Genomic DNA, 27,995 nt, shown 5'->3' with positions numbered 1-27,995 from the left:
ATTCCCCCATTTATATTTCGACAGACTCGTGTTTATTTTGGGTCTCCCGAAAAGAAGCCTATGCTTCAATTACTTCGGAGCGAATAGAGAACAGGGGTCCTGATTTTCGTGTCTACAACTTCTGTTGATCATATTGGGGCGAAACAGAAAGTGGGTCAGAAGCCAGCAGAGTCGCCATGTCTCTGGGCTACGCAGAGAAGCTTTCGTACATAGAAGACGTAGGCAAAGTGGGAATGACAGAACATTTTGACCCACCTCACGTTTTAGAAGAAAAGGTCGGATTTCTTCTTTTATTCCTCTTCCTCTGTGTCGTTTCATTTGTGGGGGGTTTGGACGTTTGATCTTTTGTTTACTTTTGGGTATTAGTTGGGAATGTTTCGATATCTTTTGCAATTGCAGTGACGATCAATGGCACTTCTGTTTGGTATTTGAATGTGTGAGAAGTAATTTTGGACATATGGTGCATTTCGCTGCAGTGGAGACTGGAACTTATTTATCTGTACTGGAATGCTTTCTTGAGCAGATTTTGAAACTATGATATGCCTTTCGTGTTCTATGTGGTTTGATTCGAAGTCGCTTTGTGGGTAACTGAACTGATGTTTGTGAATCCGTACGAAGGAAAAGAGCAGATTGACTGTGATAGAAAATGCAGCTTGTTGTTCTTTGCAAAACCATCTGTGTTTGGCATTACTACAGGCATGCAAGGAATGCACGTCAGAATTCATCTGAAATTAGACTAATGGAGTGGAGGATAATATGTTTCGACAACTCTCTACTTAAAATGAAGTTGTTAAATTTATCAAAATGGAACGGTGTCTAGTGATCAAGACATCCTGCTTTAAAGTCCCCAACAGTGTCAGTAAGAAGATTGAGAAGATCTTGTGGATTTTTTTGGGGAATGGGCAAGCTTGGACGGCAGTCCCCTTTTTAATGGGCACGCTTAGGCTATTTTGTGGGGTATTTGGGTCGAGAGGAATAATAGAACTTTTAGGGGGTGGAGGGGTCTTTGGAGGATCTTTGGGACCTTGTTAGATTTAATACCTCTTTGTGAGTGTCGTTTTTTAAGGTTTTTTTTGTAATTATCAGTGGGTTATTGTCCTTTTGGATTGGGATCCCTTCTTGTAGGGAGTCTCCCTTCTTGCTGGGCTTGTTTTTTGCCTGCGAATTGTCTATTATTTCAGTTTTTTCTCGAAACTCGGTTTCTGATTAAAAAAAAGAGAAGGAAATGGTCTCTTTCGCATCGGCTAGAGGTGGTCGGGTATTGGTATCCTGAAAAATAGGATTATATCATTTGTTGCCCAATGATTATGGAAATTTCTTTGGGAAGAGATGGTGCCTTGAACTCACTTTGAATCTATCTTAAAAAATCCTTGCCTCCCGGGTTGGCTGTCTAAGTTTAAAAACTACAGGCTACGCAAACTAGTTGCTTCCGACGAGGATCCATTTAGGGTGGTGATTTCAAATTAGGACCCCTAGATTTCAAAATTGGAAATATGTGGCTAGAACTACCTTCTTCGTGGAGTTCAAATGGAACAAAGCAGAACTTCAAGGTTGGCTGGTTCATGATTATTTGATCAAGCTCCCTAGGGGCCTTTTTGAAATCATGGAATAAGTAAGAAATTGGTGTCATTTTCTGTAATATGGTTCCTACGATTGATGAACTAATAAGGAAGTGTTAGTTTGAGGCAGTGCAACGATGATCTGTTATGAGAGCTCGATAAAAGAGCCATTTTTCAGTCAAATCTTCCACCTTGGCTCTCCACGAGGGTAGCAGTAGCGTAGACAAAGCCCCTTGCAGCTTGATTTTCGGTGGCAATTGCCATAAAATGACTAAAGTTTTCCAATTGTTCCAAGCTCTCAACAACATTAATAATACTTTAGATAAGGTTTAAGGAGGAACCCACACGTTCAATTTCTTCCTGAAATGTGTTATATGTGGGCAAAGTGATGAATCCACCCCGATTAATTTACCTATTGAAGTTTTCCACCCATGCTTGGAACTTAAGTTGCAAACATTTTGGTTTGGCCTGGTGTGGTTCGAAATTAATGGGAGTCTAGAATCCTGAGGTCTAGATGGTGATCCAAGGACAAAGGCAAAATCCTTTGGACAAATGTCGATAAAGCTTTCCTTTAGTGAAGGAAAGAACTGCTAGAATGTTTACAGATAAGTCAAATTCTTTAGAATTATTTAGTCACCTTACAGTTTCCGCACAAATCAGAGTGCCCAACACAAGCATTTTTGTTACTACACTACTTTCATCACTAACATAGATTGGAGGGCATTTCTTTAATCCCTTCTTTTGGAAAGGTGACAACTTGTCCCTTTGTCCTTAGGCTGTTCTTTGGTGACTTTCACCATTTTTTAAAATGAATCCCTCATTACTTTTAAAAAATGTCCAGCTCCAAGAAATCACTTGTGAGGAAGGACTTTTTGAAGGAAACAGTGCAGGTTGAAATTGCTTTTTGAGAGTTAGGAAGGGTTAGATTGTCTACAATAGGTTTCTTTTGGAGTAGTGTTTAATATACTACCTATTAGTGTACAAATCACAAGAAATTCTTTTGTAATTAAAGCCTCCTCATGATCATTAATGATTGGACGGTATTGTATAGCTCTTTTTGGGTGGTGGTTCTCTTTCCCTGGGCATAGGATGTTTGTTTTTGGCATGCATACTGATGTTTCGAATCAAAAAAGAAAAAAGAGTACGAGTTAATCTTACTTAGGAGTGACAAATGCTAAAGGTGAAAGTATGGTCTATGTTAGCAAGGATATGAAAACAACTTTCCTAAGTTTCTTTAAACTCTCTCTCTCTCTCCCTATATATATATATATTCTTACAAGAATCAGACTTCTCATTGAAAAATTAAAATAAAATATATTCAAAAGCTACTGGTCATAAATTTCTTGGTTGTTCTCTCAATCCAAGTGTTCTATGGGCTAAAGTTTGATCCGGAAGATTTGGCAATATAGAAATAGGCTCCCTGGAAGATTTGACAATATAGACTTGACCAGCTTATTCCTCTCTGTGGAAGATTCTAATTTTTTCCTTCTAACCAAATGTACCAAGAAGTTTGGCTTAAGCTTGGAAGGGTGATCATCGAAGTAAGTGTGGAGAAGGTTAATGTTATTAGTTGGAAGAACTTTATTCCAACCAAATAGATGGAAAGGGTGGTACAATATTGAGAAGCCATCGAACCAAGGACAAAAAAGTGATCCTGAGATTGTTTGCTGTTTTTGGATAATCTTGTACGCCAACATAGGGAGATAATCATGGGTTGGGATTGCTTTGTTGAACTCAATGTTTTAAAAGGCTTTTGAGGCTCGCCTCGAGGCAAGGCTCTAATTTTTAGCCTCACTTACGCCTTCTTTGAATCATAAGAGGCTTACGCCTCTTTGAAGACACACTGAGGCTTAAAGTCTTTATGCCTCATGTAATGATTAGAATAATATTATTAATTTGCCCAATTCTTAAATAATATAAAGGTTTCTTTGTGCATGGAATGAATTGTAGAAGTGATAACTGTAGAGACTAAGGTTGGAGAGAATCCAATGTTCTATTCTCATTATTAAAGTCTATATATATCTATACTCTAACAATAACAATTCAATCTATTACTACTTTTACTACCTAGACTTTAAAAACATTGGGGATAAATTTTATAGAATAAGTGAATCCTATTAGTGAATAGTGATAATTGTAGTGATATTGAGGATGTTTATCTAGGATTTTTATTTAAGTGGCAATTAATAGGTGAATTTTTTTATACTTTTAAATAACTTTGGTGTTTAGCAATACTTGATCATACAAATTTTAGATTTGTATAATTTTTTTAATTAAAAATTGAGGCTTGCACCTCATATCGCCTCAAGGCTTACGCCTCGCCTCTTCGAGAGGAAAAACCTCGAGACTGTCTTTAGCCTTTTAAAACATTGGTTGAACTTTATTGCGAGTGTTAGTGCTATTTAAGGGAAGAACTAAAATGAAGATCTTGACTTTATTTTAGTAAGACTAAAACTCCTTCCAAATCCAATTGCAAATGAAATGATCAAGAACTTAAGAATTTGTTGAAATATTTCTCCAAATAGACTTGTAATTGAACCTGTATTGTTCTTGAGCAAGAGTCGTTTGTCGTGAAAATGTTGCATATGTTGAAGGCAAGTATTGTTGATAAGATCCATGATGGAGATCCATTTACACCTCTCATTTCATTAAATTTCTTCTCAAAGCTAAGTAAACGAAGATGGTCGAGCTTCCAAATTTGACTTATGGAAGATTTTTATTTTTGAAAAAAGAAATCTTACAAAAGGACTTAGGTTCTTGAGACTAATCAACAAAATGAGGTTCCTAATTAGGGGTGTTCACGGATTGGGTTGGGTCGGGTTAGGAGGTTTTTTGGACCATCTCGAATTTTTGGGTTGGCCATATATAGGAACCAACAGACTCAAATTCGAGGGCCAACCTAACCCAACCCAAAATCTTCAGGTTGGGTTGCAGCTCTGCTCACGATGACGATGGGGCTACGGGCATACCTGCTTTACTGGCGACAAGGCTACGGGCTGCGACGGACTGAAACCGTTCGCGGCGAATGGATTTGCTCAAGGGCTGGGACGAGGCTATGGGCGGTCCACCTGTTCGTCTTTACCCAAAGATTTTTGTTCTCTACTTTGGAGTTCATGTAGTTCAAAGAGGGTTAACTTCCTATTATGGGTCCTTATCTATAGTAAAGTTAACACTTAGGAGATTCTTTAAAATAAATTGGCTTCAATGTCCCTACAACCCTCAATTTGTTTGTCATGTTCAGCTTTGCCACTTCTTGTTGGATTAAATTCCTCCAGCTCGTTCGGTTGTTATGGGCTTGGGACAATTAGGTTCCTTCCAACATCCAGCAATTGCTTAGTGGAGTCGAGCTCAATCCCAAAGCTAAACGTCTTTGGGTAAATGGCATCAAAGCTCTCATTTTAGAATTATGGTTTGAAAAAACCAAAGGGTTTTTGAAGGAAAAATAAGATTGCATTTGGATTGTTTCAACATTGTCAAGTTCAAAGCCTCACAACGGTGTGCTCTTTCCAACTTATTCTCTAACTACTCACCTAGTATGATTTGTATGAATTGAGAGGCATTTATAACTCCTAGTTAACTTTACTTTGTCTTCGATTATGTTATCTTGTTATTCGTCTTCTTTTATTTCTCTTTTTTACTCCTCATGGAGTTTGTATCTTTTTCTGTTCCTTTTCATCTACCAATGAAAAGTTCGTATCTTGTTAAAAAAGAAAAGGGATAGTCCACCTTAACTAGTAGGGACATCAGTTTAGCTGCCTGGTGTAGAATCAACTTATTTTTGTGATTGCTAATTGCTAAAATTTCTTGTTATCGACCTCACCCAATCTACTTCAGACCGGAAGACTCTTATTTATGAAGCCATTTGGACGGACCCTTATCCCAAAAAGGTTAAAATTTTCATATGTGAATTAAGCCATAAGGCTATCAGCACTAATGATAAGCTTCAAAGACGAGTGCCCTATTTATCCATCTCCCCTCAATGGTGCTTTTTGTGCAAAGACAATCGGGAGACCCAGCAGCATCTTTTTGTTTCATGCAGCCTCGACTCTCGCTTTTGGGGATCTATTTTATCGACCTTTGGATGGACTACATCGTTACCAATAGATCCCCCCCTCCTATTGGAGTCCACTCTTGTGGGTCATCCTTTCAAAAAGGAAAAGAAGCTTCTCTGGTTGAATTTTATCTGAGCTTTTTTATGGATCACTTGAAAATCGAGAAACCATTGCATATCCAAAGGAAAGGATCAATCCTTTGACAAGCGAAGTTTCTTTGGAGTTGTGCTAGTCGAGCGCTAATATGGAGTATTTGGAAGGAAAGGGATCAAAGAGTTTTCAACAACAAGTCCATCCCTTTTGATAATTTTCGTGAAAATGTACAAATTACAACGGCCTCTTGGTGTCTTACTAATAGGAGATTCTTTTGTAATTACAATATAGCCTTACTCTCTCGTGATTGGAAAGCTGTAATGTATTAGCCTGTTAGGGGGGGCCTTCTCGGCCCCCCGCCCTTAGGTTGTTGCTCCTTTGTTACCTCTTTTGAATGAAGCTTGTTGTTTCTTATAAAAAAAAAAGGGATCAATCTTTTGACCGGTTTTTTGAACTATTGTTTTTCTGGCAATATCTTGGTGTGTATGTTATCCCTATTTTCGCCATTATAGCTTTTCTACCATGATGTCCAGTTGGAATAGTTTCCATACCATCAAGAAATTGTTTCTTTTAACTATATAACCTTACTACTTTCTCCACCAATTGTAACTCATTATTTTTGTAAATTCTCTTTGTTAGAGTTGAGGCTCTTCTCCACTCTCTTAATTTATTTAATTTGATTGAAGAAATATTTATCATTTATGTGCGTGTATGTATATGTATGTGTGTGTATATATAAACTACATCTAGTCTCTTTATTAAGAAAGATGAATTTGCCCCACTGTGCCTTTGCATTTGCAAGGTTTTTCTCGCAGTGCATGATGTAGCTAATCTAGCCAAGTTTGTAAGGAATGAATCTATCTCTTTATTGAAGGGCTGAAACCTATTTATAGGATTCTTAGCTTAAAACTAAGTAAGGGTAAACAAAGTTACCACGGGTAAAACTTAAAAGCCCACCAAACATAACCTAAAGCCTATTAAACATAAGCTTTAAAACAAAAGCTAATAACAGAACTTAAAGGCTACTATGTATTGCATTGTGTATATTGCTTCTTGTACTTGTTATTGATTTGTTCTTCCGCCGTTGTTGCTGTGGAAATTGCCTCATTGAGGAATCCAATAGGCTGGAGAGCCAGCTGTTCTTTGATGTCCGTTCGCAAGCCTCCAATGAAACGGGCCACTAAATATTGTTGATTTTCCCCAAGATTTGTGCGAGCACCTAACTTGTGAAATTCCTCAGCGTAATCCACCATTGAACGTTTACCTTGTTTACAATTGTGGTACTGATTGTACAAAATCTGATCATAGTTAATAGGAAGAAATCTTTCACACATCAGTTTCTTCATTTTCTCCCATGTACGAATCGGTCGCTTCCCATACCGACGCCGATTAACCTCCAACTGATCCCACCAAGCAGAGGCGCCTCCCTTCAATTTAAACGCCACTAATTGAACCTTTTTATGATCAGGTGTTCCCATATAGCTAAAAAAATTCTCTATATTCTTTACCCAGTCAAGAAATCCTTCGATCTCCATCTTCCCGCTGAAAGTTGGAAGATCAATCTTCATCTTGTATTCGTTTGGTTCTTGGTACGGTCTTTGATTACCTCTACGTCCCTTAGGACCTTCTTCCAGCTCCGGCATATCCTCTTCCCCACTAGAAGAATCGAGGAAACTATCATCCATGCGTTGAAACAGGGGATTTTGGTTTAAATCTTGTCGGGCAGCCCTTTGTTCTTGGAGCATTCTTGGATCAAGAACATTTTCTTGGTGTCTTCTTGGCTGCGCCCGTTGTTGTTCTTGATAGTAATCACCTTGATGATCTGTTCTTCTTGTTTCTTGAACCGTTCTTGCTGGGTTTTGCTGAATGCTCAGCCTTTCCAGATGGCCGTGCATTCCTTCTAAAATTTGTTTAATCTCACTCACTTCCCGTTGGATGGTCTTCACATCCCCTTCAACCAACTGCAAGCGTAGGGTTGATGATCGTGGTGAGAGAACGGACACTTGATCCGCTTCTTTGTTGGCCAGGGAAGAATCCGTGGTGGTTGGTTTCTTGCCCGCCATTGATTGCCCAAAAACGAGGAGCTCTGATACCAAATCTGATGTAGCTAATCTAGCCAAGTTTGTAAGGAATGAATCTATCTCTTTATTGAAGGGCTGAAACCTATTTATAGGATTCTTAGCTTAAAACTAAGTAAGGGTAAACAAAGTTACCACGGGTAAAACTTAAAAGCCTACCAAACATAACCTAAAGCCTATTAAACATAAGCTTTAAAACAAAAGCTAATAACAGAGCTTAAAGGCTACTAACGATTACATCAGTGCAGCTAAGATCCCAATAACTGCAATTGTAGTTCCAGAACTCTAAAATCTTCACTTGCATTCATGATAGTAGAACAAGAATGAACGAGGGGATATGAGAGAGGGATAAGATACTACAAAGCTATCACCTGTTTGACCTTTTCTCAGAACTCTTCTCTCTGATATATTTCAAGGCTTCCTTATTAATTTCGTTCATTTTGAGATACTCATAAATGAATTAAATTTACCCAACCTATAAACTTAAGCTTTCGCTTTCGGGTTGAGTGGTGGTTTATTCATCCTTAAGATGGTATCAGAGCGGGAGGTCTTGTGTTCGAACCTTTGCATTGTTGTTTCCTTCCTATTTATTATGATTTCCACTTGTTGGGTCTTGATGTAATTTTCCAAGCCCACAAGTGGGGAGTATTGAGATACTCATAAATGAATTAAATTTACCCAACCCATAAGCTTAAGCTTTGGGGTTGAGTGATGGTTTATTCATCCTTAAGAGTTCATTATGTGGTTTAATGTTGTTGTTGTTGTTTTTTGTTTTTAAAAATTTTTTAACTTCATTTTGTCTTTGACAGATTGAACGACTAACTATGATGATACAAAAGGTATAAATCTATTTTATATAAATCTTATTTATGATATTTCATTTATTTCTACGTTCATTTTAATCAATCTCTTGAGGAGTTTTGTTCGTACGTGCAGAGTAAGCATCTAGTGGTGTTTACCGGTGCAGGAATATCAACATCTTGTGGCATACCTGATTTTCGAGGTCCTAAAGGAATATGGACTCTGCAGGTGAGTTATATCTTTGTGCTAAGTATAATAAGAAACATTTGAGCAACCTTCTTTTCATCTTCAACTTGAAACTTATAATCTTGATATATATATATATATATATATATATATATTTTTTTTTTTTTTTAACCGTGTGTCCGGGCTAGCTTACGCGCACCTCGACTATTCATGGGCCAACCGCCTAACCCTACTATATTTGGTTGACAAAGAAACTAGTAGGATATTAAATCTTGGGTAGGTGGCCACCATGGTTTGAACCCATTCCCTCTAAGTCCTTTGCTATTTACATTGGCTCTCATTGATCACTTGGGCCATCCAAGCATATTGAGTTTCCAAGGGTCATTAAAAGTTTCCTTTGTCCAAGGATGTTTTTTCTCCACGAAAGGTCATTCTGGAATTCTAAGAGTTCTCCTGTTTGGATCAAATTTGAGTCTGATGTTAAAAATCCTTGAACCATCTCCCTTAGGTTGTCTCCTTTCTGAGTAGTTAATACATCATTTTTCAGTTTCTTATCTAAAAAGAAATGTTAAAAATCCTTGAAGATGGTTTTGTGTAAGTCAACCGATTTTTTTTGCAAATTTTGGAGCTATGGATTCTTCTCAAATTGTTGATGTGATGGTTGATTCCACCGGTGTGTTTCTGATCTTACCCCAACTTGAAGGAAGTTATTTAGATTCTTTTAGCATGCCTTTTGTCAAGTTTCTAGATGCTAGATTCATGAATGTTTTTTTTCTCTTGGAATTTTGTTATTGATTTGCTGTTTTTTCCTTTCTTTTTTCACTCCTTTTGGGAGTATCATTGAAAATTTTCTTCCTTTAATCCTTTTCATATATCACTAAAAGGTTTCTTGTTTAGAAAAAAACATGACGTGACTTATAAACAGATAAATTAGTAACATTATAAAATTCTCCAGCGTGAAGGTAAAGCCTTACCAGAAGCATCACTGCCATTTCATCGTGCAATGCCAAGCTTGACTCATATGTCTTTGGTTGAATTAGAGAAGGCTGATATATTGAAGTTCATCATTAGTCAGGTAGTGCATTATTTTTTCAAGGTTTCGGATGCTATATAGTATTAACTTATTGAGACCCCTTTTTTTTTATTTTAAAAAAATGACTCACCGAGGACGATCAGATTCAAGCTGGTGAAAATGGTGATGATCTTTTTATTGTAATATTTTAAAACAAAATAAAGTAATGTAGTCACCGAAGATGGTAGATCTTTGGATATCAACAAGGAGATCAAAGGTGGAGTGTTATCTTATTTTGCCTTGTATACCCCCTCCATTTGCCACATGCCTTTCATTTAAGGTTTAGAGTGGTGTCTCATTATGTCAGGTCAAAAAAATCTTTAAGTAACCATTTTGGTGTGAAGAAAACCTCAAGAAAATTTATGAAGCCTGAATTGCCTTTACATCTGCATCTACAAGCCTTTTATAGGTGCTGGAACAATTGAAACATGACAACCTAACAGCTAGGTTGGTTAAAACTACAACCCCCAACATCTCTAGCCTCTGATGGCTAAATTGTCAACAAACCCATTAGTTAGATGGTTGGCAGCTGCTTCTAACGGCTATTTTCTCTAAAAATAGCTGTTGGAAATTTTTAAATAAAAGACAAACAAATTGTTGAACAAGATACAGCCTTGAATAGTTTTGATGGGTCTAAGGAGAGTGGATTTTAGTTTTGATGGTTCTAAAGCTCGCCTTGAATAGTTTCTCAATGTCATGTTTTCAAGAGAGCTAGGAGCCTAGGAGGTTATTAAGCATGATCTCCTAAAGGTTTTCACCAAATTTTGTGAGACAGTGTAATCCAAAGCATGATGAATGAGAGATGCACATCTGTTTGGTTCTTGCCCCAGACTACTGACGGATGGATGACTGAAGCTTTGCAAGGGTGGCCTTTTAAAGGAAAAGCTAAAATCCTATGGACGTGCAGTTAGAGCTCTCTTTTGGAACCTATGGATGGAAAGAAACAATAGAATTTTTGAGGAGGAGATCTCTTCTTTTGAAAGCGTTTGTAATACGGTTCAATTACACACTTCTTGGTGGTGTCATAGACGAAAATTATTTTGTAATTATAGTCTCTCATCGATTATGTAAGATTGGAGAGCTTTTATTCCGTAGTTTTTGGGGGATCTCTCTTCCCCCCTGCCCCTAGGCTGTATGTTGCCTTTTTGTTAATACAAAGTTTCTTATAAAAAAAAAATAAAAATGATTCAACCCATCAATTTAAGCTTTTGGGTTGAGTGGTGGTTTATTCATCCTTAACAATTCTCAAGAAGTCTAATATTGGGAACATTAAGGATTTTGCCCCATTAGTTGAATGAGAAATATTATAATATCATCTCTAAGGTCTTTGCAGAAAAGATGAGAAGAGTATTACCAAATATGATTATGATTTTCTAGGTGTCAAGAGCTTTTGTGGTTGGAAGATAAATTTTAGATGAGATTCTTATTGCAAAATAAGTCATTAAGGATTATAAAGGGATAGGTAGGGAGACCACTTTTAAAGAAATTTTGAAAATGCATATTGATTTGGCTGGTTATTTTCGGAAAGCTTATATACAGTGGATGAGATTCAAAGAAAATAGATGGGTGGTGCTTGAATCCGAGCTGCTGTTCTTTAGGTTTCAAGGCTGGGGGAGGATCTTCATCATGTACCTTTTAATTTAAGTACAGCAGGATGGTGTGGGAGGCCTCTTTTCAGATATCTGGAATTTGGATTTTCGTGGGTTTGTGACTTAAAGGCTAAAAGCAATACTTTTAATCTTCTCTGTGGGCATCTTTTAAAAGGGAAAGCAAGAGTTTTATGTATCAACATGGTTAAATCAGTAGTTTGGGGTATTTGGGTGGAAAGAAATCAAAAGTTATTTGTAACAAATGCGTTCTTTGGGAAGAAAGATTTGTGATGATAAAGCTTCATATAGCCTCTTGGAGTTCTCTCTCCGAAGTTTTCGTAAATTTTCAATTTGTGAGATTAATTTTTGGTCGGGTTGCTTTTACGTAATTACTTTCCAAATTATTAATATCTGTTGCTTCCAATTTTGGGGAATATAGTCTTCACTTCTAACTTTTCAATTGTCAATGATTTGTTGGTGTTTCTTGTAAACAAAAAAAATCATGTTGATAAGGTATTGTGCAAGGAGAGCTTGGATAGGTGATTTTCTCCGGTGTGAAATTTTTTTTTGTCTAAATGGTAGGCGATCTAGCTTTGTTCCTCATCTTTTTTTCCTCAAGGGAAGTAACACATTTTGTTTCGGACCTTTGTCTATTACCCACAAAATTTGAACTCAAAATATATGGCTTTGGCCTTCACTTGCTGACTGCCGTCCTACATGGCATACAAATTGACGGATTCAAAGCCATCAGAGACATCTTTCTTTGCAGCCCATCTGCTGAATTAAAATTTTCAGACTCCGTTTTGATCCCTCCCTCTAAGCGTTGGGCATTTTTGGGTTTGGACCTTAGAACCTTCGCGATTGTTGCAAATATTTAGTTGGAAAGGAATACTAGTTTTTTCAAGAGTGGAAGGGCGCAGGAATTTTTGAATGACATCTTGATCAAGGGATTTTCCATTGGCTGCTTATATTTCATATTGTTGGACATTTTTCAGTTTCATATTAAAAAAAAAGAACAAAAACAAAAAATGTTGGATATTTGGAACTCCTACAACTGGGGAAAAGTCTTTCTTTTTTTATATTGAGTTTATTATTGGTGTCGTGTTATAGAAATACCAGGTTTTTTCCTCTTTCTTGTTTTTTAGAAGTGACAAATTTTCATTCATTGGTGAAAAGTTACATAATCAAAAGTTTGAGGTTTTTCTTAGTTGTTTTTTGGGTTTATAAAAAATACTAAATAGACAAGGGACATCATTCTCTTTGTGGAAAAAGGTTTAAATGAGTTCATCATTTAAGTTCTTATGGTTTTAACTATTAACTCTCATTAGCTATCAATAATTTTAAATGCGTTCTTTTCACCAAGATTTTGTTTTTCCTTGCTCACCGATATATTTTGTTATAGAATATTGATGGCCTCCATCTTCGATCTGGTATACCAAGAGAGAAACTTGCTGAATTACATGGGAACTCCTTCATGGAAACTTGCCCATCATGTGGAGCCGAGTAAGTTTCTATCTTATGCTTTGTTTTTTTGTTTACTTCAACTTCTAATGTTATTGTTATATGGTCTTATTTCCTTCTTTCTGGATAATGAATATTGTGTGTGATGTATTTTTACCCATGTGTTATAACATAATTGCATGCCTATCTGTCAATGTGAACATTTGGTTCCAATTTTCATAGTGGTAGATCATTGGATTGGTATGTGTCATTGATGTTAAAAATTTCTAGTTGTTGGAAAGAAATAGGCGAACATTTGAACATATCAAAACTCTGTAGAGAAATCTTGATGGTGTCACGGTGTGTTCGTTTTAATATATTTTTTTTAATGATAATTGGTGTATCTTTCGACTGGGGAATATTATCATTTTTGTTACTTCCTGTTGTTTAGAACATTGGACGCACCTAGGTAATATATATTTCATAGATGTTTTTGATCTTGTCATTTTTGTTACTTCTAAATTCTGAGTACTAATTGGTGTATCCTTTCAAAAGGTTTTCGTTAGAAAATGAAAGCCTCCCAATTCATATAAATATTATTACGAGAATAATGATCAAACAAATTAGAAGTTTGTATCTTGTTAAAAAGATTACTTTCGATCCCTTATCTATGCCAATATTGGATACCTTTTTGTAAATCCCTTTGGTCTTCCCTTTCCAACCTTTTTTATACTCTTTAATAAAAAGTTAATGGTTTCTTCTCAAAGAAAAAATGTCTCTCTTTTGGACAATACTCTCATATTTTTGAGTAGGGGTTCACATTGGTCAGTTGGGCTCAAATCAACACCAATCACTGAGAAGTCAATTTTTCGTTGGTGGTTTTGGAAGACTTTGCAACACTGACTGACCGACTACATCGGTGGTTTTGGCCAAATCAACGTAAGATTGAAGTTTAGGCAAAATAGTGTGGGAAGAAGAAATAAATGGGAATGTGAGCCAAAAGGAACCTACACTTAACAATGAAAAAGGAGAAGAGGAGAGAGAGAAAGGGAGGTGGGAGAATAGAGAAAGGGAGACGAAGAGAGAAGGGAAGAAGAAAAGAAGAGGATGAGGAAAGAAATAAGTTTAAACTTTATTTATTTATTTTTAATGTTTTTGCTTGAGAAAACCGGTTTTGAGGCTGCTTTGTAGTCTACTTGCAGACGGCTCTTTGCAGCTTTGCTGTGCTTTTGGGGGGTAGTCTTTTTTTTTTTTTTTTTTTTCTAAAATATATATAAATAAGTTAATGGTTGGTTAGTTAGAAGTCACTTTTTGTACTAAACTGACCGATTGACTTGTCAGTTTTTTATTTTAGAAAACTGATGCCAAGCAAACCATTCATTAGATCGACGGATCTTGTTTTGGTCGGGTCGGTTTTTTGGAATTTATTGTTCACCCCTATTTTTAAGTGAGTGTTCTTTTCTTACCTGTCAGATATCTTACTCTAATATCATTATAAAGGTATTTGAGGGATTTCGAAGTAGAAACTATTGGATTGAAAGACACTTCACGGAGATGTTCTGATGCGAATTGTGGAGCTAAACTAAGGGATACAGTTCTCGACTGGGAGGTACTTATTTTCTTGTCGGCTGTTTTGTGTTTCTCTTTTTGATATGTCTATAGAGAATAAAGTTTAGCTAGTTACTAATTTTAGTCCATTCACCATGCCTTCATATTTTATGTTTTTTCAATGATTGGTTTGAGCTAGTTAATATTTTTAGTATTCCTAGTCTACTGGAATTATTATCTCTTTGGTGGTCATGTTATCCATGTTCTTTTTTCCTTACAATGTTGCTTTCTTTCTTTTGGTTTGAGCTCTCATGTTAAGTTTAAAACAGTAGCTTGTTGTTTACTGGACTCCTATAATGAGTTGAAATAGAGCACTTAAAAGGTAAATCCTATTTTTTGTTGTTTTATCATCTGAAAATGTTGAAAGGCAACAATCACGAGTCTTTTTCTGTGTTTTGTTTTGTTTTCAGCTTCCACAAAAACGTGGGCTATGGTACAAATGGAAAGCTACTTAAAACTGTGGCCTTTCCTTTCCATGGCAACTTGGTTTGGAAATTGAGGTGGAAGTGCCTGTTTTCTCCCAAAATCTTCATACATCCAATGGTCGTCAAAGACTCACTTTCTAGGGATCCCCATTCCAGCTTCTTTGGGAGTTCAAGAGTCGTTCAAAAACTAATAATTCAATAACCATACATACGAGACTTATATTTGTCTAATTCCAAAGAAGACCAGAGCTTCTAAGATAAATGACTTCAAACCTATTAACTTGGTCAGTTCTTTCTACAAGATTATTGCTACAAGATTATAGCAAAGGTTCTAGCCGACCAACTTAAGGAAGTCCTGCCTCTTTTAACGTACGATTTTCAACTAGCCTTCATGAAAGGTGGTTAACTTCTAGATATCTCTTTTATTGCTTTTGAAGCAATGGGGAGAGTAGGTCCTTGAACAAAACTGGCTTCATTTTAAAAGTGGACTTTGGAAAGACTGATGATAAAGTAGAGTAGATTGGTCCTACCTCAACTCATTCTTAGATCTAAAGTGCTGTATGAAGAACAATGATGGAGGAGGTACTGTTACACCCCCCTTTTCGTGACCGGGGTCGTTTTTTGTGCCAGGCCTGTTTTTTGGCTTCTATTTGGGGTATTTGGTTAGAGAGAAATAATAGGCTGTTTAGGGAGGTGGAGAGATCTGTTGACTATGTTTGGGATCTCATTAGATTTAACACTTCTTTATGGGGCTCTGCTTCTAAGGCATTTTGTAATTATCCGTTAGGCCTCATTCTTTTGGATTGGAGTCCATTTCTTTAACGGTCTCCTTCTCTCTAGGTTGTTTTTTGTAGGCCTCTTTTGTGCTTCTCGTATCTCTTTTCATTTTTTTCAGTGAAAGTGTTGTTTCTTATAAAAAAGAATTTTTTTTTGCAACTAGGGTTGGGAATGGGTCCAAATCCTATGATGGCCACCTACCTTAGGAATTAGTAATTCCTACGTGTTTCCGGACACCAAATGTCGTAGGGTCAAGTGGTTGTCTTGTCCCGCGAGATTAATTGAGGTGCGCGTAAGCTGGCTCGGACACTCATAGATATAAAAAAAAAAAAAGTTCCAAGGAAAGTGACCAAAGCTATGGAAAAGATCACTAGTGGGAATGGAACTGGCTTGGAACTTGAAAGCCACCTAGTGGGCTGGAAATGGAATGCCCTTCCCAATCTTTGGTGGTCAAATTAGGTACTGTTAGAGAAAGAAACAATGCATTACTTCTCAAGTGGCTTTGGAGAATTTATTCACAGGAAACTGCCCTTTGGATGAAGGTGATCAATGATACGTATGGGCTGTTGTGGCTAGAAAGAAACCAGAAGATTTTTCAAGATAGAGAGAAGTCTTTGGTAGCTTTTGCCTTTCTTTGGATCTGGTGCAGTATGCATGACCTATTTTGGGAGTGCCCTCCACAATAAATTCTTTTGTAATCACAATTGTTTTCTAATCAACCGTGATTGGAGATGTTTCATGTAATATTGGTTTCTAGGTCGGGGTTCTTTGTATGCTCGGGTGTTAGGCTGTTACCCTTTTGGCTTTGCTGAATATATTCCGTTTCTTAAGAAAAGAAGAAAGTATTATGGTGGCTAAACAAACATCCATGCAGTAACCAATTAGGAAATCTATTTATTCACATGATCTTGCTATGTTCTTTGGTAGTTTTGTCTACTATATACATTTTCAGGAATTCCTATAAATTGTTTATAATATAAGAAGTACGTGCATAAGGTACATCTTAAAATTACCATTTAGCTGTAAATTTCTATTTTTTGCAAGCATGCTACTAACGTTTTATATATCCCAGCATATTTATGGGTTTATTTTTTTATTTTATTTTTAATACGTGCTCTTATATTTCTTTTGAATTGATTTAAATAATAAGAGCACGTTAAAAATGTTAGCATTTTATGTGGGTTAGATAATGTAAAGGAAAATTTGAGATTTCTTGTATGGCGAGAATGTTGCAAGTCTATGTTCATGATTAAGAATGAATTTTGTGATTGGGATGTTCTGAAATTGGAGGGATGTGTTTCTGGTCCACATTTCTTGGAGGTAATGTTAATGTCTCACACGTGTTGGTATCCTAAAACGTCCTACATGACGGAATTGATGCATTAATGTCCAACGGGGTCAACCTTACTAGATAACTTTTTTCCAAGCCGTGAGGAATTAGATTTATACTGTGACAAATGGTTGATGACATCTGACCTCTGTATAAATGCAGGATGCATTGCCTCCAAAGGAGATGAATCCAGCTGAAAGGCACTGCAAGATGGCTGACGTTGTGTTATGTCTAGGGACAAGGTAGTAGAGCATCTCTTGCTATGGAATGCCGTTTTTTTTAATTGTTAATGTGGTCGTTACTCATTTTAAACAGAAAAGCTGGTTCTAACTACTTTGTTTGCTGAAATAAGCATGTGCCCATGTCATGAAAATTAACTCTTTTTTCTTTTTCTCTATTTCTATTTTTTTTTAAATTTGATCTCTGACTATGTTGATAAAGTCCATGAATAGAGATTGTTCTCATGGATGTAATTTTACTGACTAGCAATTGGTTGGTGGCTAATTCCTGAAGTCATTTGAAGAATTTCAGGTGATTTACAATATTATATTGTTCAACATGATTTCAAAATGCGTATTTTGTTAAAAAAAAAAACATGGTTTCAAAATGCAAAGGAACTTTTTTTTTTTTTTTTTTTTTTCACAATGTAACGCCTTGTGGCGAAAGATTATTATGAGTAAGTATGGGCGACATCCGTTTGACTGGATTCCAACAGGCGTGTCTTAGGTGAGCAACTTCAATCCCTGGAAGGCTATTGCTTTGTGTTTCCCCGTTTTCTCTCATTCTCTTCGTGTCTCTGTGGGAAAGGGTCTTAATACTTACTTTTGGAAGGATACTTGGGTAGGCAATAAACCCTTGAGTCTTGCATTCCCTCGGATCTACTTTCTGTCTAAAAAGAAACTCCTTTTTGTGGCCAAGGTGTTGAATTTTGGGGAAGAGGAATCGTCCATTTCTCCGCGGCTCTCTCGGTCTTTAACTGATAGGGAATCGTTAGAGGTTGCCGTGTTACTCGATCTGTTGTCTAGTGTTTCCTTATCCTTTGGGAGGGAAGACGTGAGGGTGTGGATTCCCAACCCCTCGAAAGGTTTTTCTTGTAGCTCTTTTTTCCATGTCCTGGTTTCCCCATCTTCTTCTTCTTTGTCTTCTCATTCTTCCTTCTCTTCTCCGTCCCCGGTGACCCCTTGGTTTACCTCTTTGGGTGGCAAGTATTACTTGGTAAAGTCAATACCTTGGATTGGATTCAAATTATGTCTTCCTTTTGCCTGGGCCCGCAGTGGTGTGTTCTGTGTAGGAATGCCGCAGAAGATCTTGAGCATTTGTTGTGCTTCTGTTAGTTTGTGCAGGAGTTATGGTGTCGTTTTTTAGAGGTTTTGGTATTGCTTGGGTTCGCTCCAGAGATTGCAGAGCGATGATGGAGGAAGTGTTGGTATTTCCCCCTTTCGTGACAGAGGCCGTTTTCTTTGACAAGCGTGCTTTCTGGCTACTTTATGGGGTATCTGGCTGGAGAGGAAAGATAGGCTGTTTAGGGCTGTGGAGAAATTTGTGGATTATGTTTGGGACCTCATTAGGTTTAATACTTCTTTATGGGGCCACTAAGCCTTTTGAAATTATCCGCTAGAACTTATTCTTTTGGATTGGAGCCCATTCTTATAAGGGTTCCCTTTGCCGGGCTGTTTTTTTTTGTATGCCCTTTTTGTGTACCTTCTTTTTTCATTTCTCTCAATGAAAGTACAATTTCTCATAAAAAAAAATGTAATTACTACTATTATTTGGATGTCTGTAAAGCCCTTTTTGTGCCTACTATGAATTTGTTGGAATTTTTTTTTTGATGGTCATATGGTATGATTACTATGTGCAGTTTGCAGATCACTCCAGCATGCAACCTTCCTCTGAAATCACTTCGTGGTGGGGGAAAGATTATAATTGTGAATCTTCAGGTACTTGATCCTTTATTTCCAGCGAATTGTAGGCCTTGCCTTGCCCCTTTTCTTTTTGTTACTATTATTATTATTGGATTGGAGGCCTATAAATGATAAGATGTAATACAAAGAAGATATTCAGTGGAGGCATAATTCTTTTAGTTGTAGATAAAAGAACATGTGTTATATAACATGCTAATGCAAGTGAGAAAAGTTTTCTCTCACTCCTACGGGGGTCTGTATCTTTGAAATTTTTTTATTCCTTTTCATACTTTCAATGAAAAGTTTGTATCTTGTTAAAAAAGACATGTTTCTTTTTGTTATTCAACTGTGTAATGAAACAATTAACATTGATATGAGACTCTTAGTTTCACTTTTTTTCCCGCAGTAACTTTGGTATTTTAAGTTATACTATCCTTGAGTTTTTAACGAAGAAATTACTAGTGAATAGAAACTATAAAGATAATTAATTTGTATGACTTGTAAATTATTCGTATTCCCTCACCCAAAAGTACTTTCGGCCTGCACCCTAGCCTTCGAGCCCATTTCTTGAGGTTGATTTTTCTAAATCCGAAATCCTCAATGCTATTTACACTCTGGGCACCACAAGTTATCGGGGACAGGTGGTTTCACAATTTAAGTTTTTAAAAAGTTCATGGGAAACATCCTCATGCCTGACTCTTGAAAGTGTTCCATGATTTTATTAAGAATGGTATTATCGTTGCAAGGCTGAACAAAACTTGTATCCTTCTTATTCCAAAGAAACTCAAGGTAAAAATAATGAATAATTCCAAACCAATCACTCTCATCCTTTTTGTATCTATGCCAGAAGGCATAAAAAGGCCTTTCCCCAAACTATCTCAAAACATCGATTTACTTTTGTTTCTGACAAACAAATTTTTGATTCTTATCTTATTGCTAATGAATTTATTGATGAATGGAAGATAAAAAAAAGGAGAATATAGTCTTGAAGTTGACCTCAGAAAAGCATTTAACAAGGATGATTGGGGTAACCTGGATGCATCCTTCAAGCCAAAGGTTTTGGGCTTCGCTAAAATGGATTTAGGCTTGAGCATATCCAGCATTCACCAAGGGACCCTCACTTCCCCTTTCTCTATATTTGTGCAGTGGATTGCCTAAATAGATGCCTTTCACGACAGTCTTCCTTAGGTTCTATCAAGGGCTCTTCTCTAGTGAATAACTCCTAGTCCTTGTAAAGTCAATACCTTGGGTTGAGTCAAGAAGTGTTCTTTATTTTTGGGCTCGCAATGGTGTGTGCTTTACAGAGGAGCTTTGGAGGATCTAGACCACATCCTTTGGTCCTAGCAGTTTGTGTGGGATTTATGGGATCGCTTTTTTATTACTTCGCGGTGTCGTTGGCTCGTAATAGGGATTGTCGAGTGATGATGGAGGAGGTGTTGTTCCCCCTCCCTTCAGGATAGGTGTAGGTTCTCGTGGCAAACTTGTTCCTTGCTACGGGAAATTTGGCTCGAGAGAAACAATTGATCTTTTAGCGGGTGGAGAGATCCAAAGAGTATGTTGGGAGCTTATTAGGTTTAATACTTCCCTGTGGGGGTCAGTTTCTGAGAATTTTTTGCTCAAGCGGGTTGAAGATCGGCTGTAAGAATGTTTTCAAGGGTGGAGCTTCAATGGTAAGTGTAAAGAATTGTGGGTTTATGTCTTTAGAGCTCTCTTATGGCACATTTGGTTGGAAAGAAATCATCGGTCTTTCGAGGATAAGGCTAATTCAGTTGATTCTTTTTGTAATAGTGTCCATATTATGGCATCTTGTTGGTGTCATAGGAACAGGAAATTCTGTTGTATTTACTGCCTCTCTCAAATCTTACAGGATTGGAGAACTTTTCTTCTTGTTCTCTCTCTCTTTTTTTTTTTTTTAAGAAACCAAACTTTTCATTGAGACAAATGAAATCAGAAAACATATACACGGGCAAACAAAAAACAAAAGTCCTGGAGGAGCCCTAGTTAAAGAAAGGGCTTCCAATCCAAAAGAATAGAACCTAACAGATAATTACAAAACAAGTGAGAAACAGAGCCCCATGAAGAGACATTAAATCCAATGAGATCCCAAATAGACTCCATATCTCTTACCACCCCCCTAAAGATTCCGTTGTTTCTCTCCAGCCAAATCCCCCACGAAATCTCAAAGAAACAAGCCTGCCACAAAAAACTCCCTTTCTCACTGGAAGGAGGAAACAAAGCACTTCCTCCACCATAACCCCCCAATCTCTGTGACAAATCCAAGAAATCTTAAAGATCTCAAAGAACCGGTAGTGCCATAAGATACGATCAAGATCCTGAACCCTGCTTGCAAAGAACACACTATTGCGACCCCAAACAGGAAGAAGAACGCCTTTGAATTCAATCAAGAGTGTTGACTTTTCCAAGTAAGACCTACCACAGGAAAAACTTAATCTTCTTCTGAATTTTCACTTTCCAAAGCGAGACAAATATTGGGGCAACGGGGAAGAATAAATGGAGCATAAAAGTATAAAAAAAGGAGCTACAAGAGGAGCCCTTAGATGGACTAGGAGACCAAGCACAAAAATCCTTCCTATCATGAAAGAGATGAGCATCAGAGACCAAATGGAGCAACTCAGCCACTTCCTGATACTCTTTGTCAGTCAAAGACCGAGGAAATAGGCATCCCTTCCCTAGCATCAAGGCTAGCAAATACAACCTCCTATCCGATAAGAGAAAAAGACGAGGAAATAAAGAACAAAGAGGCTTTCTCCACCCAAAGGTCCTCCCAAGAATAAGTGTCATGACCATCCACAACCATGCAAGACAAGAATTGGGAAAAGAAAGGAAAACCTGAGGAAATAGCCTTCCAGAGTTACTAGCACAAATCTTAAGCCCTCCATCTGATATCCAGTCAAAGGGGTGCGGCTCATACTTACGATGATTCCTGCCACAAAGCACTAGTTTTTTTTTTCTTTTAACAAGAACGAACTTTTCATTGATTAATGAAAAGACACGTAAAAGTGTTCAAAGCTAGGTTTTTGGAAGAACCGCCACAACCATTTAGCCAAAAGCGCATAGCCTTCTAGAGTTGCTAGCGCAAATCTTAAGCCCTCCATCTGATATCCAATCAAAAGGGTGCAGCCCATACTTACGATAATCCTCTGCCACAAAGCACTAGGTTTTTTTTTTCTTTTAACAAGAAACGAAGTTTTCATTGATTAATGAAAAGGAACATAAAAGTATTCAAAGCTAGGTTCTTGGAAGAACCGCCACAACCATTTAGCCAAAAGCGCATCGTTTTTGTGTCTCAAGTTGCCAATACCCAGATCTCCTGCCTCTAACGTCTTGGAAGCAATCCTCCAACTAACTAAGTGAGCTTCACCCCCCTCATCCACTCCCTCCCACAAAAAGGCTGTTTTTGTTCCCTTCTTTTTTTCAATGAATTGTTTCTTTATCACCAAAAAAAAAAAGTTTCTAAGAGTTTTTGTAATTATGAGTTAGGTATTTTTCTTTGGACTAACGACCCTTTCTTTAAGCGTGTTCTTTGGTCGGGCTGTTTTTTTATATGCCCTTGCATATTTTTTCATTTATCTCAATGAAAGCTGGTTTCTTATGACAAAAATGAAGAAAAAACTCCTTGGACATTAATCACCTTTCATTTGAGATGATATAATCCCGTCTTTTCCTAAAAATGTCTTGAAAACCTCACCAAAATTATCAAAATCTTCGAGGAAGCTTCTAGTTTGAACTATGGTAAATCTGAATTACTGGGAAGTTATGATTCTTTCATTGATCATATTGCTTTTTTCTTTGGTTGTGGCCAAGCTCGCTCTTGGGGCTTCCCTGAACAGAAACCTACGTTATTCTTCATTTTGGGTGCCCATCATTTGGAGCATTGAGAAAGCTGCAAAGCTAGAGGATTTCTCTTCTTTCTGAAGGACATACGATCTTTATTAAAGCAACTCCCTTTAATCCCCCCATTTATTGCATGCCTGCTGATATGGTTAATTCCACAGCGAAACTTTCCAGAGACTTCAACAATAAAAAACTGTCACTTGGGTGGGTTTTGGACTACATAACCTTTGTAGATCTTTCTTTCTTCTTTCCTTTTTTTTATTTACTATTATTATTATTTTTTTCTGAGAAACAAAATATGTATTGGAAAAAGAGATCGAACAGCCTAAGGCAGGGGGAAGAGGGATCCCCCTCCCAAGAGAATTAATGAAGGGTTGCCTTTGTAGCTCTTTCTTGGTGTAAACTTTATGCCGCAGTTTAAGTTCTCGTTGTAAATTTATTGTTGTCTACATCTATTGAAAGAATTTTCTGGGGGGGTTTGCCTTTCAGGTAAACCTGCGGAAAACGGTTACAGATGGCTATTAATATCTTTTGTAGTTAGGCGTAAACACAATTAATATGACCATAAAGATGTAGAAAATGCTAAGTCAGAGTATACCACAAAAAAATCTATGAACTTTTAACTGAATGTTTCAATGCTGACCTATCATGTAATTTAAGAAAATTTTGTCTGCCTCTTCTGACAGAAAACACCGAAGGATAAGAAAGCAAGTTTGGTTATCCATGGTCGTGTAGATAAGGTATTGTATTTCTCTTTCCTTAGCCTGTTAAGAAAGAAAAACTACATTTTACTATTCTTGTTATTCATCTGGAATACCAAGAACAATGAATTTGTATTTATGCCATACATTGGCTTTGAAGTCGATCAACTCCATCTGATATAAATAACCTACCATGCATACTTTAAACCCTAAATCATAAATTTATTTTATTTAATATTTTTTTTGTTCAATGTGAACTGCCATAGGTCATTGCTGGTGTAATGGAGATCCTAAATCTGCAGATTCCCCCATTTGTTCGAATCGATCTTTTCCAGATTATACTTTCTCAAGGCTTGAGTCTTGGTAACTCTTTCTACATTTTTTCTTACTGCATGGCATTAGGCATGACGAGGGAATACCATTAGTCTACTGGACCTCTGCATTAAGTTACTTGACAATTGATATTTCTAGAATACTTATCCACATGTAATACTTCTTCCTTATCTATGAACGAAAATCTTTATGCAATATGTGAAATCTGGTAGCCACCATCTTTCTATTGATTTTTGGCTTTTGGTGTCTTTTTCAGACCATGGTTTAGAATGTTAATTTTCTGATTAATAGACTTAGAAGTGGAGGCATGTCTCTCCCTTTGAACTTATATTTGCTAGTGTAACAAATGACTAGAACTTTTCAGCATCTATCCTTCAATTTTGTTCTTGAATGTTGTTCATGTTTGAATCTTTTTTCTTTATATTACTTCTCTCAGTGAATTGATAGGTTAATTCTCGTGTTTCAGATGAGAATTATGATACTTGAATCATTTGGTTATCTAGTCTCCGAGGATAAAAAGTTCCCTTTTGATTCTTTCATAATTCACTGCACGCATTTGGTAGATGTTTTAACATTTCTTTCTAGCCAAATGTTGGAATGATGCTTTCTTATATTCTTTTGACATCCAAATGAAGCAGTGAGAACCATGGGTCAGAATGCCGTACAATATTCGCCTTTTCATGAGTTCAGTTTTTTTCTTTTGTTGCAGATAAGAAATTTGTTAACTGGACCCTTCGAGTGCTAAGTGTACATGGACAGAAAGCTCCATTGCCATTTATCAAATCTGTTGAGGTGATTTATTGAAATCATTGCGCTTATTTTCCTTCATATTGCCATTTTAACTCCAATTTGTGACAATTGAGGTCTTGTGTTCTAGAAAGTAGGTTGAAGTTGTACTTATAGTCATCTCTCACTTCAATTTTTTTACGGCTGACCTAGATTTTCTTTAGACAGCCGTAAAGGGCAATCTTGGTGATGGTGAAGGTTTGGAGCCTTGATTATCAAAGGTGTTGCCGTGTTGGTTTCAAGCATCTAGATGGGGTGCTTCATAAGAGAATAATTTTGTGTTCTTGAGCTAATGTTGGAGTTCTCAAAATATGCTTGTAAAATGATGGGGTCGGCCTAGTGCCATTAATAGATATAGGAAAAGCCTAGATATTCTTGACACTTTAAGTGACTTTAGGTTTGTTTCGAAGTCCTGGCTAACTTTTTTTTCTACTTTTAGAAACAAAAAAAAAATTTTGATGTAAAAAACCTGTTTGGCAAGATAGTTTCTAAAGAAAATACGGAGAAGAAATGAAATGAAAATACAATGACAAAAGATATATTCCTATACAGTTTTTAGAACTGAAAAAATAATGGGAAACAGTTTTAAAAGGTTAATCATAAAAATTTCAAGGTGTCCTATTAACTCATCTCTTTATTGATAATTTTTGGGATAATGGTAACACTTCATACGTTATAGTTTAGCACTTGTCCATGTTCTCCCAGGTTTCGTTCCTGGATAATCAAGATTTCAAATCAGCTACTTTACAGAGCCAACCATTTCTCCTTAAAAGGTAATTTTATATTCTTCCTTCTTCAAGGTATAATTTCTTCTTGAGATTATTTAGGACATCACTAATTTTCAAGTATGTTAATTTCATGGGATAACTGCACGAGACATTTGGCATATTAAATGGTTTATCATATATAATATGAGTCCACATGAGGACTCTGTTCTTTCTCGATGTAATGGACAGGCTTATGTTTATTGTTAGTCTTCTTTTCTTAGTGAGATATGGCTCTGATTAGAAAATGAGAAATTGGTGTTTCATGATTAAACTCTCTAAATCATTACTTGCTGCAGCCCTGCGGCCGGCCCGACAGTACCTTGTGCATTTTCCACGGCTACATTCTCTTTTAGTCATTTTATAGAACCTTGGTTTTTTATGCTGAATGTCTCACTGAGTCCTCGATGATGTTAACTTTGAAAATACCAGCTTATTATTACACTGCCATTACTCATTCTTTTTATTTTTCAGGAGAACTGGAAAGGCAAAATCATTTGAGTTGGTTTTAAGGCTCAATTTCAGCGAAGGTTGTGGTAGTTCGCATGTTGAAATTAATATCCCTGTTGATTTTAAGGTGAGAAATTGAAATGCTTCCAATTAAGAATGATTTTACTATTAGTGACTTGCATGCTTTAATAATTAAGAATGATTTTAATATTATTGCGTGATGTTCCTTTGAATTTTAAGTTAATTTTGCCACTAAAGTTCGGGTTGTTATATATTTTACTAATCGTAGCGAAATCACACCATTTAACCATCAACAACTTACAAGTATACTCTCTCCGCTAAGCCTGAAAATTCCTTATCTTGCATAAAAGAACTTTGTTCTTTTCCCCTGTCTATATTTCCCTGAAGGTAGTTTCAGATTTCCTTTAAGATCTTAGTTTTTCTTTTATTTCCAGCCCCTCTAATGGTGTTGCAGGTCTTAACTGATTGGAAAAGCTTCAAAATTTCTGTCACACATTGGAGTTCAATTAATATAGAGGTTATTTAGATATGAGAGAGTGGGCCCACTCTCTAAACTATCTCATACAATGACTCAAATAAAAGGAGAGCTCCTCCCAATTTTCCATTAAGTCTTGTTACGTCTATACATATTGGCCTACCCGATATACCTAGATAGAGATACATGTATGGGGTAGGCCACTATAGACAATTAACCAGACGACACGTTTTTGTCGCCTCTTGCCTTGAGACGATTAAGAAGCATGTCGCCTTAAGAAGGGCAAAAACACTTTGAATATGGAATACCAACATGATCTTGAATAAGAAGATAGGGTTTTGGTCTTCCAAGGCCTGCAAACATAGACGGAAAAAGCCATAATTCCTTAATTTGTGCCATTAACTCTGTCAAAAGCCATAAAGCTCCCAGGGCGGCTCCACTGGTATGGAGTTGGGATCTCTTGGTCATACCAGCTTAGAGGTCTCGAGTTTCAACTTTAGGGTGAGCTTAATACGAAAAATCCTCAATGTTTCTTGGGTACAGACTCTGGCGTAGGTGCAAGACTCCTTAGTATTTCTCTCAGTGCTTTGAGTAAATTATCTTGGGAGTATTTTTCTCATTGGCCACCAGTATTTTTTCTTGGATGAGTCTTTTTTCTACGCCTTCATTTTTGTACGAAATAGATATCTTTTTCATGTATCTGTCACTTAGATATTGGAAATACGATTAGATTTCAATGCATACGTATACTGGTTGATCAGCGATCTGTTGCTCTTAATGCTGTGCAGGTCTCTGCAGATTGTATGAATTTTGATAAGGAGGTTGTATTTCAGAAACTGACAGACGAGGCAGTTCAAGATTCCTGCTGCGGAAAAAACGCAGTTATTGAGCGAAAAGCTATCTCGATCCCAAGGAGTGAGGTTACTGTATATGCCATTGTAACTAACATTATTAGGTATGCCAAAATCTCAAAAACATTAGAAGTAGATTCACTTACTAATGGCGATCTCAAACGACGAGGAAGTGTAAATGGTTCTACAACATCTAGGAAGCGGTCGAAACGACAGAAGCGCAAATCTAGATATTAGTGTGCACACTGTACATATTTTGTTATGTGTCGAAACACCGAAAAAGAAATATCACAAGGGGACTGGGTGGATTTTGTTAGATATGACACTCGGTCTCGGAAAGTGACATAGTTAGGACAGTTATCGGTAGGCATCAACTAACCGCTCAAATTAAGACTTCGAAATCCATGTGGTACATAGCTTTATTGTGGAAGTGTATTGGCTGGCTGCTGGTAGATTATGTTGATAGCTTTTGGAACTACTGATACCTCTGAGATAGTACATTTTGGGACTGTCGGATATTCAAATGTTTTCGTTACTAATTCATGTAGTTATTATCGAATGCTTTATCATTACATGATACCAAGAAATTGATATGAATCTCGGAGACATCGGTAGACCCTCTCCCGAGATGACTCGTGTTCGGTTTATTTGGATTGCTTATGTAGGTTTGTTGCAGTGTTTTTGTGCCTGCAGGAGGGTTAAAACTGGAAGAAAACCATGTGTTTCCCCTTCTTTCTGAAACAAGAGTGATTATTGCAGCTCACTCCTGGTCTTATGTAGTGTATCCCATATTTAAAGATACATTTTTATGACTAATTGAATTATAACAAATGATACCATTTACCATA

At 36.9% G+C, this 27,995-nt stretch overlaps 1 protein-coding gene across 2 annotated transcripts; it reads left to right on the top strand.

Moving 5' to 3' along the window:
* Positions 1-18: 18 nt before the first annotated feature.
* On the top strand, positions 19-27,995 carry SRT1 (sirtuin 1). Of its 2 annotated transcripts, XM_088119789.1 has the most exons (14): positions 21-275; positions 8,592-8,621; positions 8,719-8,811; positions 9,725-9,844; positions 12,833-12,933; positions 14,371-14,479; positions 17,173-17,252; positions 18,869-18,947; positions 23,453-23,506; positions 23,734-23,830; positions 24,510-24,592; positions 25,292-25,359; positions 25,825-25,927; positions 27,085-27,995. In XM_088119789.1, the coding sequence occupies exons 1-14, from the start codon at positions 177-179 to the stop codon at positions 27,382-27,384; spliced, it is 1,416 nt and encodes a 471-aa protein (XP_087975915.1). In that variant the 5' UTR covers positions 21-176; the 3' UTR covers positions 27,385-27,995. The 2 variants fall into 2 exon arrangements, with proteins under 2 accessions (XP_087975916.1, XP_087975915.1); XM_088119790.1 differs by lacking the exon at positions 9,725-9,844 and having other exon boundaries at positions 19-275.

This window comes from Momordica charantia (assembly GCF_013281855.1).
Source record: "Momordica charantia cultivar OHB3-1 chromosome 11 unlocalized genomic scaffold, Mcharantia_2.0 BLBB01000011.1, whole genome shotgun sequence".
In the NCBI taxonomy this organism is placed as follows: domain Eukaryota; kingdom Viridiplantae; phylum Streptophyta; class Magnoliopsida; order Cucurbitales; family Cucurbitaceae; genus Momordica; species Momordica charantia.
This window is presented reverse-complemented; position numbering and strand designations above follow the sequence as displayed.